Source organism: Ceratotherium simum, chromosome 30 (genome assembly GCF_057802395.1).
Source record: "Ceratotherium simum simum isolate JZ-2026a chromosome 30, ASM5780239v1, whole genome shotgun sequence".
Lineage (NCBI taxonomy): Eukaryota > Metazoa > Chordata > Mammalia > Perissodactyla > Rhinocerotidae > Ceratotherium > Ceratotherium simum.
In genome coordinates, this window is record NC_141929.1 from 36,929,806 (window position 1) to 36,944,566 (window position 14,761).

Consider the following 14,761-nt stretch of genomic DNA (forward strand, 5'->3'; position numbering starts at 1 on the left):
AAAAGGGAACCCTCATACACTGCTGGTGGGAATGCAAACTGGTGCAGCCACTATGGAAAACAGTATGGAGATTGCTCAAAAAATTAAAAAGAATACCATATGATCCAGCTATTCCACTTCTGGATATTTATTCAAGGAACATGAAAATACTAATTCCAAAACATATACGGACCTGTATGTTCATTGCAGTGTTACTCACAATAGCCAAGACTTGGAAGTGACCCAAGTGCCCATCAATGGATGAATAGATAATGAAGATGAAGTATATATATAGGGAATACTACTCAGCCATAAAAACAACAAAATCATGCCATTTGTGACAACATGGATGCACCTTGAGTGTATTATGCTAAGTGAAATAAATCAAAGGAAGACAGACAATTACTGTATGACTTCAGTCATATGGGGAAAATAAACAAAGAAACACATAGATAAGGAGAACAGATTAGTGGTTACCAGAGGGGAATGGCGTGGGGGTGGGGGTGAAAGGAGTAAAGGGGCACATATGCGTGATGATGGATAAAAAGTAGACTATTTGCGGTGAACAGGATATAGTCTATATAGAAGCTGGAATATAATAGTGTACACCTGAAATTTACACAACGTTATAAACCAAAGCGACCTCAATAAAATAATTTTTTTTAAAAAAAGCAAAATTCACTCTGGTAAGAGAGTAGAAGGTGGATTGGAAGGTGATCAGGGCTTGGGGGGCAGACGGAGAGCCTGGGAGGTTGTTACCAGGGTAGAAAGGAGAACAGAGCACCAGACATTGAGAAGAGAGAATGAACCCAGGGCCATGTTGAAGCAAAGCTAGGCCTCCAGGTGGAGTTCCTCATGAGTTTCCTGGGGTGCAACAAGCTGGGGAGACCTTTGAGCAGAAGCACACAGTGCACCCTGGAGAGATGAACCTCTGCCCACCCTCCCCTGTGCCAGCACAGGACAGCCTTGACCTGAACTTTCCCACCTGGCACCCGTCCTGCAGCAGCCAGGGGGGTTTCTAGCCTGACTCCAAGTCCCCCAGGACACCAGTTTGGTGCCTCTCAGAGTTCTGGGAGGCTTGGGAGCAACTCTGCCCTGTGCATGTGTGTGTGTGCTCGTGATGTGGGTGTGTGTGCTCATGGGTGTGTGTGCGTCAGAGAGAGGGACAGAGAGAGAGAGTGAGTGTGTCCACTATGGACAAACCTGTCTCTTACCAGCTGTGGGAACACGGGTGGTTACTTCACTCCGAAGCTCTAGTGTCCTACCTGTAAGCCAGGAACAATAGCTAACATTGGTCCAGCATTTATTCTGGGCCAAGCACTATTGCAGGTGTTTACCGTGCCTTAACCCTCATGTTTACACTCACTCCTCACAAGTCCATGGTTTCAGAACCTTCATCATCTCCTTTTTACAGAAGAGGAATCCCAGGCACAAGGAGGGTAACAGACTGCCCCAAAGTCACACGGTGAATAATAGGCAGAGCCTGGTGTGAACTTGCACGGCCCAAACCACCCATTCTTAACCACTTTGCAGTGCCTCATGGAATGCGATGAGAAGTCAATGGAACAAAGCACAGCGAGCACCTAGCACAGCGCCAGCTCAGTGAAAGGTCCTAATAAATCCCGCTGTTAACTGCCCTGGTCAGCTGCTGTGAGCGTGAGCTCTGCACAGCCGTCTGCACGCCTGTGTGCCTATGGAAGATTCTGCACACACAGGCGTGGATGTGTACGCACAGGACTGTATGTATGTGCAAATGTGTGCCCGCTGCAGGGGCTCAAGAAGGAGCAAGCTGGAGCCCCTTTGCACACCCAAAGAACACCTTAGCACTGGGGCACACGAGACCTAAAGCCAGAGAGGAAGCCACACAACCACAGAGAGGACAGTTAATGAGTACCCCCTGGGGGAGGGGCTGCCCTGGAACTGAGCTGCCAGGGCTCCTGAGGCAGCTGCTGAGCCAGGCTCTGGTGTCACAGACCTTCATGGATAGCCCTTCCGCAGGACTCTGTGGACACGAATGCTGACCAGTCCCTCTCCACGCCCCCAGAGTGCCGGGTGTGCAGGAACTTAGGCCATGAGGTGCACAGACTGCTACATCAGAGTCCTCAGAGAACCAGTTGTTAAGATTAGGTTCCAAGACCCTGCCCGAGCAGGACCTGACTCTGGGTCCTACGACCCTACAGTGTGGGCCTCCCATGGGCCCCCAGGGGCCCGGGCTGAATAAGCCTGCAGGCTGGGAACAAGCACTCTGTTCCAAGTCTTACGCACATCAAAGTCTGAGCAGCCCTGCTCCAGGGGAGGGACTGGGACACGCAGCTTTTGAACAGCCTCCCCAGATAACTCAGGAAAGTTGGACAACTGAATGAGGAATGAACAGTGAAGTGAAAAGACACCCAGATACCCAAGAGGTCAGCCTTCTTGCTCTGGCTCTGCTTCTAACACTTGGTCTGCTCGGACAACTCCTTCCCCTCTCTGGGCCTCAGTTTCCCCATCTGCACAATAAGAAGGTAGGACTCTGTTGCCTGTAGGCTCCCCTTCAATCCCAATATTCTATGATTCCATTCAATATCTTTAAAGACAGAATTCAATTCAGAGGTGACAAGGAAACAGCAAAGCAGCAGACTCAGGAGGCCAAGCACATTGCTCATAAGATCACAAATGGCAAAATCCAAGGAGTAATCAAAGTCCCATGGACCCCCGGAGTCTGCCCACGGACCACAGATCCAAGTCCCCATTGTCCAAGAGTCGTTGCCTCACCTGCAGGACAAGGCTGATAGCCATGGCTTTATAGGAGTAGGGGGCAGAGGAAATGCCAAAGGCCACGAACAAGGCCACGGCCAGGGTCATCAGGTTGGTCATGAGCTCCAGCCTCAAGGCCACCCATCGCGTGGAAGACAGAAACATCAGCAGGTAGTTATTCTGCACATCAGTCAGCCTTTTAAACCTGAGAAAGAAAGGACAGCCTGAACTCCACTTGTGTTTGTCCAACCCAGGGTTTCCGGAGGGTGGACACTGGTTGCTTCCTCCAGCATCCGGCTCCCCACCCCCGCCAACAGAAGCCGACTTCTCCCTGGGGGATTCCTCTCTACCCCTTTCTCAGCCATGGAGTTGACCCAGCCCAGATCCAGCAGGAGGCTCTGACTGACTCGGCCTGTCAGCTCATGTCTTCCCCTGGCCTTGACGATGGGTTCAGAATGGCTAAGTTACCCTAACTGGGCCAGTAAGAGTGAACCAATGTCAGGACTTGGGGGTGAGAGAAGGGAAGTGACCCCTTCCGAGTACCCATCCACCTCAGCGCGGGGCTGCCTGTCCTGTTCACTGCTGTATCCCAGTGGGCAGTGAGCACCTGGTAGGCTCTCAGTGTTGACGGAATGCAGGCATCACTCCAGGATCCCTCAGTCCTGGTGTCCGCAGCCCTCGGGTGCTCCCCCAGGCCACTGGGAGAGCTGGTGCCAGATTCCTCCAACATTCCAGTTAACTGAGCACACACCACCTCGCATGCCCAAATCTTACCAGGCTTCAAGGTCAGCTCAGATGCCTCCCCCTCCCCAAAGCCTTCCCTGATCCCCTGGGCTGCAGGGCATCTCTTTACCCTCTGAATTCATATGGCATTTTATCTGCTGCTGTCCTCTGCTGTCTATCACCTTCAACCCTGAATCATTACAGAAATGAGTGTCTGTGTCTCCTGTCTCCCACCAGTTGTGAGCTTCTTGTAGTTCAGTGCAGATGATGCTGGATTTACCTTTACAGGTAGATAAGCTCATATGACACAATTAAGCCTCAGCAACAATGATAGGATATTTCTTGTTTCAAAAAACATTTAGAAGGCAAATGTATGAATAGCGAAGGGAATTCTGTTATTTAGAAAGCTATTGCTCCTATCATTTTATTAAAATTAGATACCTGTTTGCAAGTGAAAGAAAAAACACCACAAGAAGTGCTGACATGGTAGTACTTCTATTCATTATATTAATACATGTATTAATACATGTATTAATATAATGCATACATGTATGCAGTATCCACAGTATCCACAGGTCTTTAAGGTATACAGACATTTTCCACATCACTTACATTGTTTATTCTTATAAGCATCATCTTACAAATGAGGTTCTGGAGGCTCAGAGAGATGAACAGAATAAAGCAGTGTTCTCTCTGATTCTTCTGAAGATGACACTATTCCCAGATTCTCTCTTCCCTACCTTCCTGCTTCCACTCCCCCACCGTCCCCATCATCCTCACATGGCAGCAGAAGCACTCACTCCTTGATGAAGTCTTCAGTTTTCCCATAGACATGGATGGAGCTCAGGCCATGCAGAGAGGTGAGGATGTGGGAGAATAAAGGGGAGCGGCTATAGTTCTCCAGTCTCTTGAACACATTGATGGCCCTCTTGAACATCCTGCATCGAGAATGAGAGTGAGTGACCTGGGCCATCCACCACAGGGACCACCCAGTTCTAAGTTGATCCCAGCCTCTCCCTCCATTCACAAGCGAAAAGAACCCACTCACAGGTAATAAATGAAGCCAACAATGGCTAATCCGACTCCTGTCAGCAGGATGTATGGAGACAGCACACTGACAACCAGCAGGATGGAGATCACCACCAAAAACACCAGCAGGAACTGTTCAGCAACAATGGGCAAGAATTGGTCCAGCACATCCAAATCCCCTGCAAAGCAGTTCAGGAGTCGCCCTCTTGGGGTCGTGTCAAAGAAACTCATGGGACAGCGAGACACCTGCAGGGACAAAAGCAACACAGATCATGAGAGTAGCTGCAGGCCGTGCTTGGGACTTGAAGATGTCAGTTACCCTTAGGCTCTGAAGAGGTGCAGGATGCAGATAAGGGGTGTCCAGGGGAGGCAGGGTAGAGCAATGGTTAAAGGCGTGGGCTACAAAGTCAATGTGCCTGGATTGCAATGCTGCCTGAATCCTCCACCTCCCACTGTGTGACCTTGGACAAGTTACTTAACCCCTCTGAGTCTCAGGGTCCTCATTTGTAATTTGGGGATGATAACGATGCTTCACCGAGTTGTGGTGAGGATTGTACAACTCTGCAAATATGCTAAAAATCTCTGAGTTGTATAGTTAAAAGGGTAAATTTTATGTTCAGGTGAATTATATCTCTAGCTACTATTTAAGAAAGAGAGAGGGAAGGAAGGAAGGGAAGGAGGAAGAAGTAACACAACAAAAATGCTCACAATGGTACCTGCCCCTGGCAAGCATCCCATTAATACCAGCTCTTATTATTTTCTACAGGTGGGACCGATTTCACTCAGTATCACCAAAATCAACAGCAGCAATTCCACTGTGATTGATACGACTGGGCGACTGGGGTGAATTTAACCCTGACTGCCCTTCTCGAGGGTGGCATCCTGACTTGATCTCTAAAAGCAGTGGGCAGGAGGCCCTCTGGAGCTCACAGGGCATTGCAGACTGGAAGGGCTCTACCAAAGCATCGACTTTGCGTCCTCATTTTACAGATGAGGAAACAGGCCCAGAGAAGGTGGAGCAGCTTAGTGGTTTGCTCAAGGTCACCCCGGTAGTTAATGACAAAACCTCTACTGCACCAGGCCTCCCATGGCTTCCCCAGCCCCCAGCACAGACAAGCTCTTTACGGTCGGCATTTCTTACAGGCTCATGACCCTGCCCTGCTGAGCAGCAGACCACTCCCATCTCCCTGTGTAATCCTCAAGCGGAGAGCAAGAAAAAGACATGAGTAGAAGTTAGTAGTATCTATTGGGCCCAAACCTAAAGGGGGGAATGAGAGGAGGAGGTGGGGGAAGCACAGCTGACGGAGAATAAACAGTAATTATGTGAGTCAGGAAGTGTCCTGACAGCAGCTCTCCCTGCAAATGCCTGGATGGTGCTGCCTGAGCATAGTTCACACTCACATTTGCTCTCTAAGGGCGTGGGAGGCATAGTGACAGGCAGAGGGGCAGATTAGGAGATTCCTCGCTTTTCTGCCTCTAAATTATCTTTAATTTGATCTCCAGAATCTTTTGTTAATAAATGAGCAAAAGCAATAAGAATTGTCACAGTCACTTCAAGAAACCAGAGAGCAAAGCAGTGCCCCTCCAGGACTCTGAGCACTCACGGGGGTGGGTGCAGGGAGAGGGCACAGGAGCGGAACTCAGTTCAGCTGTGGTGTGATAAGGCCTCCTTGTGAGAGCCCCCTGTCACTCAAGATTAGGGACAATGGTAGACACACGGAATGGGTTTCTGGTAGCCTCCTAAGTGTCAAAATCATCTGTTTTGGGTTTTGTTTTTGTAGCTTGTCTGTTGTTTTTGCACTTGAGCCAATTTTCTCAGAGATTTGTCCTTCTGATTATTTAAAACTACAAAGGCAAATTTAAAATCAATAAAGAAATAAAGGACAAAAAAGAAAGTATTTTAAATGCAAAACATATTTCTTAATGGAAAAAAACTTGAAAATCTCTCAAAATTAAAATACGAATCTTTTCGAGGCCTAGGCACTGGATATTCCTAGAATCTGGGAGTGTGGAGTCGGAACCTTAGAGACCACCTAGCTGGTGCCACCACCACAGGCCCGCCCTTGGGCAGAATTTCCCTCTCCTGCTTTCTGGTTCCATCAAGCCCATTGCTTTATCTGAGATGTGGGGAAACGCCTCCACCTCATCCTCCCAACATTGAAACACTGAATGTCAACACAATTGGCGTCTACGAGGAATGATGGGTACCCTCCTCACTTCCTGAGAACTCCTACTCTCCCCTCTGGGCTCCAGCCTTCCTGAACTCTATTGAATCCCTGGAAATGCTCCGCTTCTGTTCACCTCCTGATCCTGAGCTGGCGAATCCGATTCATCCTGAGGTCTTAGCAGAGAGGTCCCTTCCTCAAAAAACTTGCTTGGACTCCCAATCTTCCTTCCACCACCCCCATGCTGGGGCTAGTGCCCCTTATGTTCTTATGGCTCTGTGTGCCCCCACCCTGTGGGTAACTTTGCACACCATGTTACAACAGCCTGTTTTCTTGTCTGTCTCCCTCATTAGACAATGAGGCCATGATGGCCTGAACCATACCTGCATAGTTCATTCACCATTGTAAGCCCAACGCCCACCACAGAACCTAGTGCATAGTATATTTGATGAATGAGAGAGAGGAATGACACTTCCAAGAAGCCGTGTGATACCACAGACAACGTGACATTCTAACCACAGCACATATTCTAACCATAACACATGAGGGATTTCAGTTTTCTCATTTGTAAAATGAGGATAATAATACCCACTTCAAAGGGAACTTACGGCAGTTACAAGTGACTCTAGATGTGACAGTTCCGAGCCAAAGGACGCCAGCATTGGTGTGACCACTGACCCTCCAGCAAGGGACACTGAATGCTAGAGTCACATTTCCAGGAGCAGAGAGCTACAATGCACTCACCTCATTCTCTGGCCTCGCCCACCCACCTAGTGACCAGGGAACACTTGCAACTGTATGACCTTCTGGAAAAGATAAAACTATGGAGACAGTAAAAAAGATCAGTGGTTGTCAGGGGTTTGGGGGAAGGGAGGGATGAATAGGTGGAGCACAGGGGATTTAGGGCAGTGAAGCTATTCTGTATGATACTTAATGGTGGATACATGTCAGCATACATTTGTCCAAACCCATAAAATATACAAAACAAAGAGTGAACTGTTAATGTAAACTATGGACTTTACTTAACAATAATAATAATATTGTATCAGTATTGGCTCATCATTTGTAACAAATGCCCCACACTAATGCAAGATGTTAATAATAAGAGAAAGTAGGGGTGGTGGTGAGGCATATATGAGAACTCTCTCTCTTTTCCACTCAATTTTTCTTAAACCAAAAACTGTTCAAAAAATAAACACTAAAAAAAAAAGGGGCAAGGTCAGAGTTCACCCTGTGGCCAGGCCGAGTGCCCAGGCCCATACCTTGTTGAAGAGCTTGTTGTGCAATGCTGTGGATGCCTTCCTCGTGACCTTGGTGAAAGCCCCCGAGGAACAGATTGCAGTGCAGATTAGGAACAGGGTGCTGAGGCCATACACCAGTTGGTAAAAGGGCAGCTGAGGGTTGTCCAGGATGTCACCTGAGTCTGCAGTGGTCCTGTTGCTCTCTCGGCTGCTATTGGTCTTCAAGAAAGAATAGGGGGTGTGGAATGATGAGAAATATATTTCCTAAGAGAGAGGGGTGCTCAGAGCATCTTTTGTTCTAATATTTGCCCTTGACTCTGGTTCCTGACAGAGAGCTTCTAAGTCCCTTGGAGTCTTTGGAGCAATAGTAGTGCCTTTTTGTAGCTAAAGAGATGACTGGTGGCTGGGGGCACTTAGACAGCTTCAGGATGGGGCCTGGTCACCAGAAAGAACACACCATGAGTAGAAGTTTGGAACTTTCAGCCCCACTCCCATCATCCGGGGAGGAGAGAGGCAGTGGTGATTAAGTTAAGAATGGATCATGCCTACAGGATGCAGCCACCAAAACAATCCCTAAAGCACAGCGTACAGAGAGCTTCTGGGTTGTTGAACACATCCATGTGCCAGGAGGGTGGTGCACCCCAACTGCATGGGGACAGATGCTCCTGCACTCAGGACCCTTCCAGACTTCACCCCATGTACCTCTTCATCTGGCTGTTTATCTGTATCCTTTACTATATGCCTTATAACAAACCAGTAAAACTTTCATGAGTTTTGTGAGCTATTCTAGCAAATTATCAAACCTGATGGGGGGTCATGGGAAGCCTCAATTCGATTCATCAGAAGTACAGGAGGTCCAGACTTGTGATGGGCATCTGAAATGGAGAGGTCTTGTGGGACTGAACCCTTAACTCATGAGGTCTACACTAACTCCAGGTAGGCAGTTACAGAATTGAATTGAATTGTAGCACACCTAGCTGGTTTCTGGAGAGAAGTAGTATTGGTTGATGTGAGGTGTAGGTGAGGAAAAATTTCTCTTCTACCATTCTTGGTTGTGTAGCTGGTCAAACAATTGAAATGACATAAGACAGGTTAACAGGAGAAAAACAAATTTAATTTTGTATGTGTGGGAACTCCAAAGATAGGAGGCTCAAAAGGCAGCCAGGTAATTGAGGCTTACATAACATCCTGAGCTAAGGAAAGGGGTGGGGTTTGGGGGACACAATGGGAAGGAAGGCCATTCACAGGAAGGTGAGAGGAGATGTTTGCAAAACAATGTTGCATTGTTTTGTAGAGACATTTCTTAGGTAAAAAGGTATCTCTAGTAATAGCTCTCTGCCTGGTACAGGGCCCCTTTCCAACATAAATTTAGGGAGTTGTGGGGAAGGTGGAGATCTCTTCCTGAATCTACAGTTTGGATTGCCTTTAGCTCAAAATAATCCTCATGCTAAACTGGCATATTTTGGGTCACATATTCTGCTACCCCTCAGAGAAAACCTGCACATTGGATATCAGAAGCCTTGTGTGCAAATAGAGGAAAACAGTGAGCGAGGGGGTCAGACCACCTGAGTCCAGGGTGAAATTCAGCCGGGAGAAGAAGCCTTCTCCCTGGGGCCACGGAAGACTCAGTAGCTGGTACAAGGTGAAACTATATGTTACAACCTTCCTGCTCGGTTCTTTTGCTTTCCCTTCCTCTCCCTCGCCCCTGCCCTGCCCTGGATTAGGCCCCCATCGTACGTCCCCTGGACCACTACTACAGCAGCCTAACTGGTCTGTCTCCCTGACTCCGGCTCTTCCCTCCACTCCATCACCCACTTCACCCTGATTGTTCCTATCAGCGGCCTCCTTGCTTCTGTCAGGGTAGAAACAGCTTGACAATTTCCTTCGCTCTAGGGTGTTAGAAATTGGTGCTTGATTATCATCCAGCAGCATCCCTGCCCCTTCTACACTCTCCACTGCAATGCAGGGGAAGCTTGAGAACTCGGTTTCCGAGACTCCCTGCCAGCATGATCTCAGGTTAGATTCTGCCAAGGAGACCCACTCATGGGAGAAGAAGCCATCACACGCTGGTGGCAGCTGTGGCAGGTGTGTGGCACATGGAGTCTGGCCAGTGGCTTGCAGCCGTCCTTCTGAGAATCTGCCACTTCAGTGCGGCCTGCTGCTGAGATCACTGGAGCCCACATCTCCCCTCTCCTCCAGCCCCTCCAGTGCACGTGTCGCCTTGAATTCCTATGTTAAATCTTTGGAAGCTCTAAAGACTTCAAGTGGCTTCTGATTTCCTGACTCATGACCCAAAAGTTAACCATGTAGAGCACTGGAAATCATGGCTTGGATTCAGAGCACCAAGATCCAGTCCTGGACCTGCAAGTCCCAGGGCAGTTCTTCGTTCTCTCTTGGCACAATTTCCTCACAGTTAAAATGGGGACAGTGATACCTCGGAACATGGGGAGATTAGTGAATTAACCAGGCACATAATGGCTGAGAGCTGCAGAACTCTCAGTGCAGAACAACTCCCCCCAGACCCCTGCACTGAGAGACTCGACCAAACTCTAGCATGTGTCCTTCTAGAGCTTCAGGCGTGTCCCTAGGATGACCTCAGACCCCCACCCCATTAGAATGCTGCCTGAGGAGCTCAAATGCTAACAGGAAAATTGACTGCTGGGTCTGGCCAGCACCTGATGACAGGCCCGACCTCCCTTCCTCAGAGCACTTACTAGAAGGGCTCACAGTTGTGAACGTGTGTCTCTTGCAACTCAGAAGCATCTCTCTCCAGGACCTGGGAACCATTCTTTGAAATGTCATCATCAGGAAGGACAGGGCCCCTGCCTCCCAGTCTCTGTGGGAGGACAGACCCCTAACTTGGGTGACTGCCAGCTCACAGACACAGCTGCCCAGTCCCAGGGACACTCACCAACCCTTGTAGTTTTCACCTCCTGACTCTCCTGAGCCTGCCCTCCCCTGCCCTCCTTCTCCCTTGAAAACACCCAAATCACCTCTGCACAAATGAGAGTGGGGCTCAGCTCTCTCCCCTGCTGCCAGCAGTGACAGAGTCAAGTCTGTTTTCCCTGCTTTAACTGAAGTCAGCCATGTTCATCGTTGGAGTGGCCTCCCAGCCCCCAACAAGGAGTGCAGAGGCTGATGCTAAACAAAGCAGATCAAGAAGGCGAAACTGCTGCCAAAGGAAAACGTCACTAAGGTGGACTGTAAAGCATTCTTGGGAGCTGTTTGGGGACAGAAACCTCTTGGTTTTGTCCCAACGAGACTGCATAGGTGACTGCTCACTCTGAACTCAGGAGGACCGAGCCAGTGGGGAGGGAGGCCAGAAATCGGGCTCCCAGAGGTTCTCTCCAGACCTCCATTTGTCAACTTGGCAATGGAAGGCTCTGGGCTTGTCAAGGCCCTCATGGGGCCCCACGGAGGAACAAGCTCCCCACTCCACACAAGCCCACAGAAACGCACCCCACTCCCACCACAGCACTCACCCCTGAGCCCTGCTCCAGCCAATAGCTCAGCCACCAGAAGTTGAAGGTCATGATGAAGATGAACACCACCATGAGAAGGAGAACCATGACAGAGACCATGTAGCCTGGGAGGCAGAGGGGTGAGACACACAGGTGCCACAAAAAGGTACATGGCAACTGCTGACAAAGCTCCTTGTCCCCCACAGCCCCTGCATCTCCCTGACCCCCATCCACCTGGGACACCTTGGAGGAAAGGAAAGAGCCGGGGTCTGAGGTCAGAAAGCCCTGGGTTTGATCCTGGCTCTACTACTTACAAGCTATGTGACCCTGGGTGAGGTACCAAATGACCGTGACATTCCACTTCCTCATCTATGACATGGTGACAGTCATACCAGCCTCGTGGGGTGGCTGGTAAGATGACACTACACTCCTCAGGGACGCCCATGGTGGAAGGGGTGGGGATGGTGATCTCCTATGCGCAGCCTGCCTCCTCCTCCCCCAGACAGGTAGAGAGGAAGACACACCTGACACGAGGTGGGTTCCATAGTCAGTGAAGAGTAAACGTTGGCATGGAGTCAAAATTACTCTCAAAAATCTCTTAAATTACTCACAAAATCCAGTGCCATATACTTGGTTTTGTGTTTACGACACTGTACGACTATATGTGTATGAATTTGGTAATGTACACCATTTAATAAAGCAGTAGCTTTGAAACTTCTAATTGCCGTCTGCCGTCAGAAATACATTTGAGTACCAGCAAAATAAAAGCCTCACCAGGGCTAGGATATTGAACACGTGCTATTTTCCATTCTTTTCTATCCCATTTCTTCAGCGCTGCCTACAATCCACTCAACTGATTTCACAACCCACTAGTTTGTAAAAATCACTGAAATGAAGAGTACTGCATTGAATGTATTTTCTTATTTTTTTATTCCTGAGCTCTGGTATTGGGGCCTTGGTCCTGGAGAGACCATCCTTCCCAGGGCCAGCTAATCCCTAGAGCCGGCAAACAACTCCCTGTGGGCGCACCTTTGATACACACCACCCGATCCACAGCCCACACTCCCAACCATCTCATTTATCAACTCTCACACACGAAGTCATTATTCTCCCTCCCTAAATCACCCCAGGGCTAGGTACCAGACAACTAGGGATCGCCCCTATAGCCCAGAGCACCCCCAAATTATTCAAACCCTCCAATCCTATGTTTACTCAGTGTACTCACACTGCCTCACCCACTCCATCCCCCAAACACTCCATTAAAGGCTCAGGGCCGTACTCTACCTTCTCAGCCCTCTGCCTCTGACCGAAGCTGGTGCTTCCCCATGTGGCCCTGCATGGTGTGCCACGTCTGCTGCTTCTAGGGATCTGAGTATAAACTTCTCCCTTCATGACAATAGTTTCCACATCTGCGTGTCTTACCGTACCTGATTAAAACCAATCGCAGGTACATTTTAACTCAAGTACTCATGAACAAATAACCTCCTGCATTGACTGAGGTGGTACAGTTACTATAACTGAGTGTGGTGCAAATGGGATGTGCAAGTTAAAACCATGAATGGCAGGACTTCCCTGCGTCTCTCGACCTCACGTGACCTCACACATTCCAGTCTGACCCAGCACGGACAGGGCTGGTCTGAGACAGAACCCCAGGCCTGGCATGGGCAGCTGACAGACCGTACCTCCAGCTGCCTGGATGTAGTGGTGGTAGACGCTCCATCTCAGGGACCCTTCTTCCATCTTCTCTGTCTGGGTGAGCTGATGTTCCAGCACTGGATCAGGGTAAGAGAAGAAGGAAATGGTATGCCTCCCAGTCTCCTGCATCTCCTTCTGGGGTCAAGAGGACTCCTTGCACAGCCTTCTGCTGCAGGGCCCCACCCAAGTCTGACTCTGACCAGCAGGTTTTCCCTGGAAGACTCTGCTGAAGGTAATCTTTGACCTGGACTCCAGAGTCTGGAAAGGGGTCCATCCCCAACCATGCAATAAATCCTGGAGGGTTTGGGCTTCTCAAGAGCTTCATGAGTTGAGAGAGGCAGCAGGAGAGAATGAAGAAAGCAATGACCTGGGACCAGAAACTTGTTCCAGAATTGTCATCACAGTACTGTGCAACCTCAAGCAAATCACTTAACCTCTCTGTTTCCTCATCTGACAACCGGCAGGCCTGTAGTAGATGGTTGCTAAGATGCTTGGCAGCAATACGCTTCTGAGACAACTCCTCAAAAACAGCTGTGACACCAGCCCAGGCCGACTCTTGGCCTAGAGCAGGGCAGGGAGACCAGTACCTGGAGATACCAGGAGATGTTGCTGATGACAACAACAACAGAAGGCAGCACTGTGGGGTGTCCATTGTTTCTGCCTGACACTCTCCCTTCTAATAACAACACCCCAATTTTTCCTGGGGAAGCGGGCTCTTCCTGGATTTGAATCTTGGGGATGGAAATGTTTGGAGTAGGTTTACTTCAAGAAGATTCTGCACCTATTCCTGCTACTGAGACCCCAAAGTTGCTGAGGCCTGGTTCTTCAACTTTGCCTTTTATTCTGTGATCCACACCCTTCCTCCAGTTATTTTTCTGACCAAACCGATTTCTACCTTCACAGCTGAAGACACTACTGGTGACAGGAGCCTACAATGTGCCAGGCACGGTGCTGGGGCTTCCCCACACCTGACTCATCTAATCTCCACTACAACACTGCAAAGCAACCACCATTACCTCCACTTTTGCCAGTGAGGGTTCAGAGAGGTTCAGTTCTTTGGCCAAGGTCACACAGCTTTGAAGCAGCAGAGCTGGAATTCAAATCCAGAACATGTCTCACTTTAAAAATAAAGGCCTTTCTGTTCTGCTGCCCTGTCTCAAAAAATAGCAAGGCCTTGATCTCCTGGACGTGCAGAACTGGGCCCAAGTCATTTCTGATTTCTGACACTTTTGCTCTGAATATTTGCTCTCAACAAACATGTAATGAATAAATGTCCTAATGCCTTGCAAAGTTGTAAATTTACGCCACTCCAGGCCAGAGCTACCCCCAGCTTGCCTCTGCCTCTGCCCCTGCACACCCTCAGCTGTGCCCGCACAACACTCACTTCCTAGATCCTTCACACCCCACGCTCCTCAACTACTTGGATCTGTAACCTGTGTGTGTGATGTCTGGGATCCGGACACTGAGGGACATGGCCCTGTCCGGGGTCCAGGAGGGCATGCCAGGACCTCTGGGGGCACAGGCAGGCATGCAGACATTCTCGTCCCATCCCAGCACCATTACCAGCATTGTCAGGGAGAGGCTCTTCCCGGCAGGTGGTCTGGGCCTGACCTTCCACCTGAGGCTCTTCCGCCCTCTTTGCTGTGTCCTGCAGCACCTCCTGGGAGAAAGCACATGCCCTGAATGCAGGGGGCTCCTCCCCATGGGGCGAGAGGGAGGGGTGGGGTGGAAA

The 14,761-nt window shown here is 49.4% G+C and overlaps 2 protein-coding genes across 8 annotated transcripts in view; one reads left to right on the forward strand and one right to left on the reverse strand.

Annotated features, from left to right (window-relative positions):
- Positions 1–14,761, forward strand: part of LOC106802042 (ATP-binding cassette sub-family C member 11-like) — a 237,753-nt gene that overhangs the window by 82,190 nt on the left and 140,802 nt on the right. The window lies entirely within an intron of this gene.
- Positions 1–14,761, reverse strand: part of ABCC11 (ATP binding cassette subfamily C member 11) — a 70,838-nt gene that overhangs the window by 22,696 nt on the left and 33,381 nt on the right. Inside the window, exons 16-22 of the mRNA XM_087420308.1 lie at positions 14,593–14,689; positions 13,017–13,106; positions 11,356–11,459; positions 7,895–8,092; positions 4,487–4,713; positions 4,239–4,376; positions 2,734–2,920 (exon numbers count right to left, since the gene is read on the reverse strand). Coding sequence (XP_087276434.1) covers positions 2,734–2,920; positions 4,239–4,376; positions 4,487–4,713; positions 7,895–8,092; positions 11,356–11,459; positions 13,017–13,106; positions 14,593–14,689 — 1,041 coding nt within the window. The remainder of the gene's footprint in view (positions 1–2,733; positions 2,921–4,238; positions 4,377–4,486; positions 4,714–7,894; positions 8,093–11,355; positions 11,460–13,016; positions 13,107–14,592; positions 14,690–14,761) is intronic.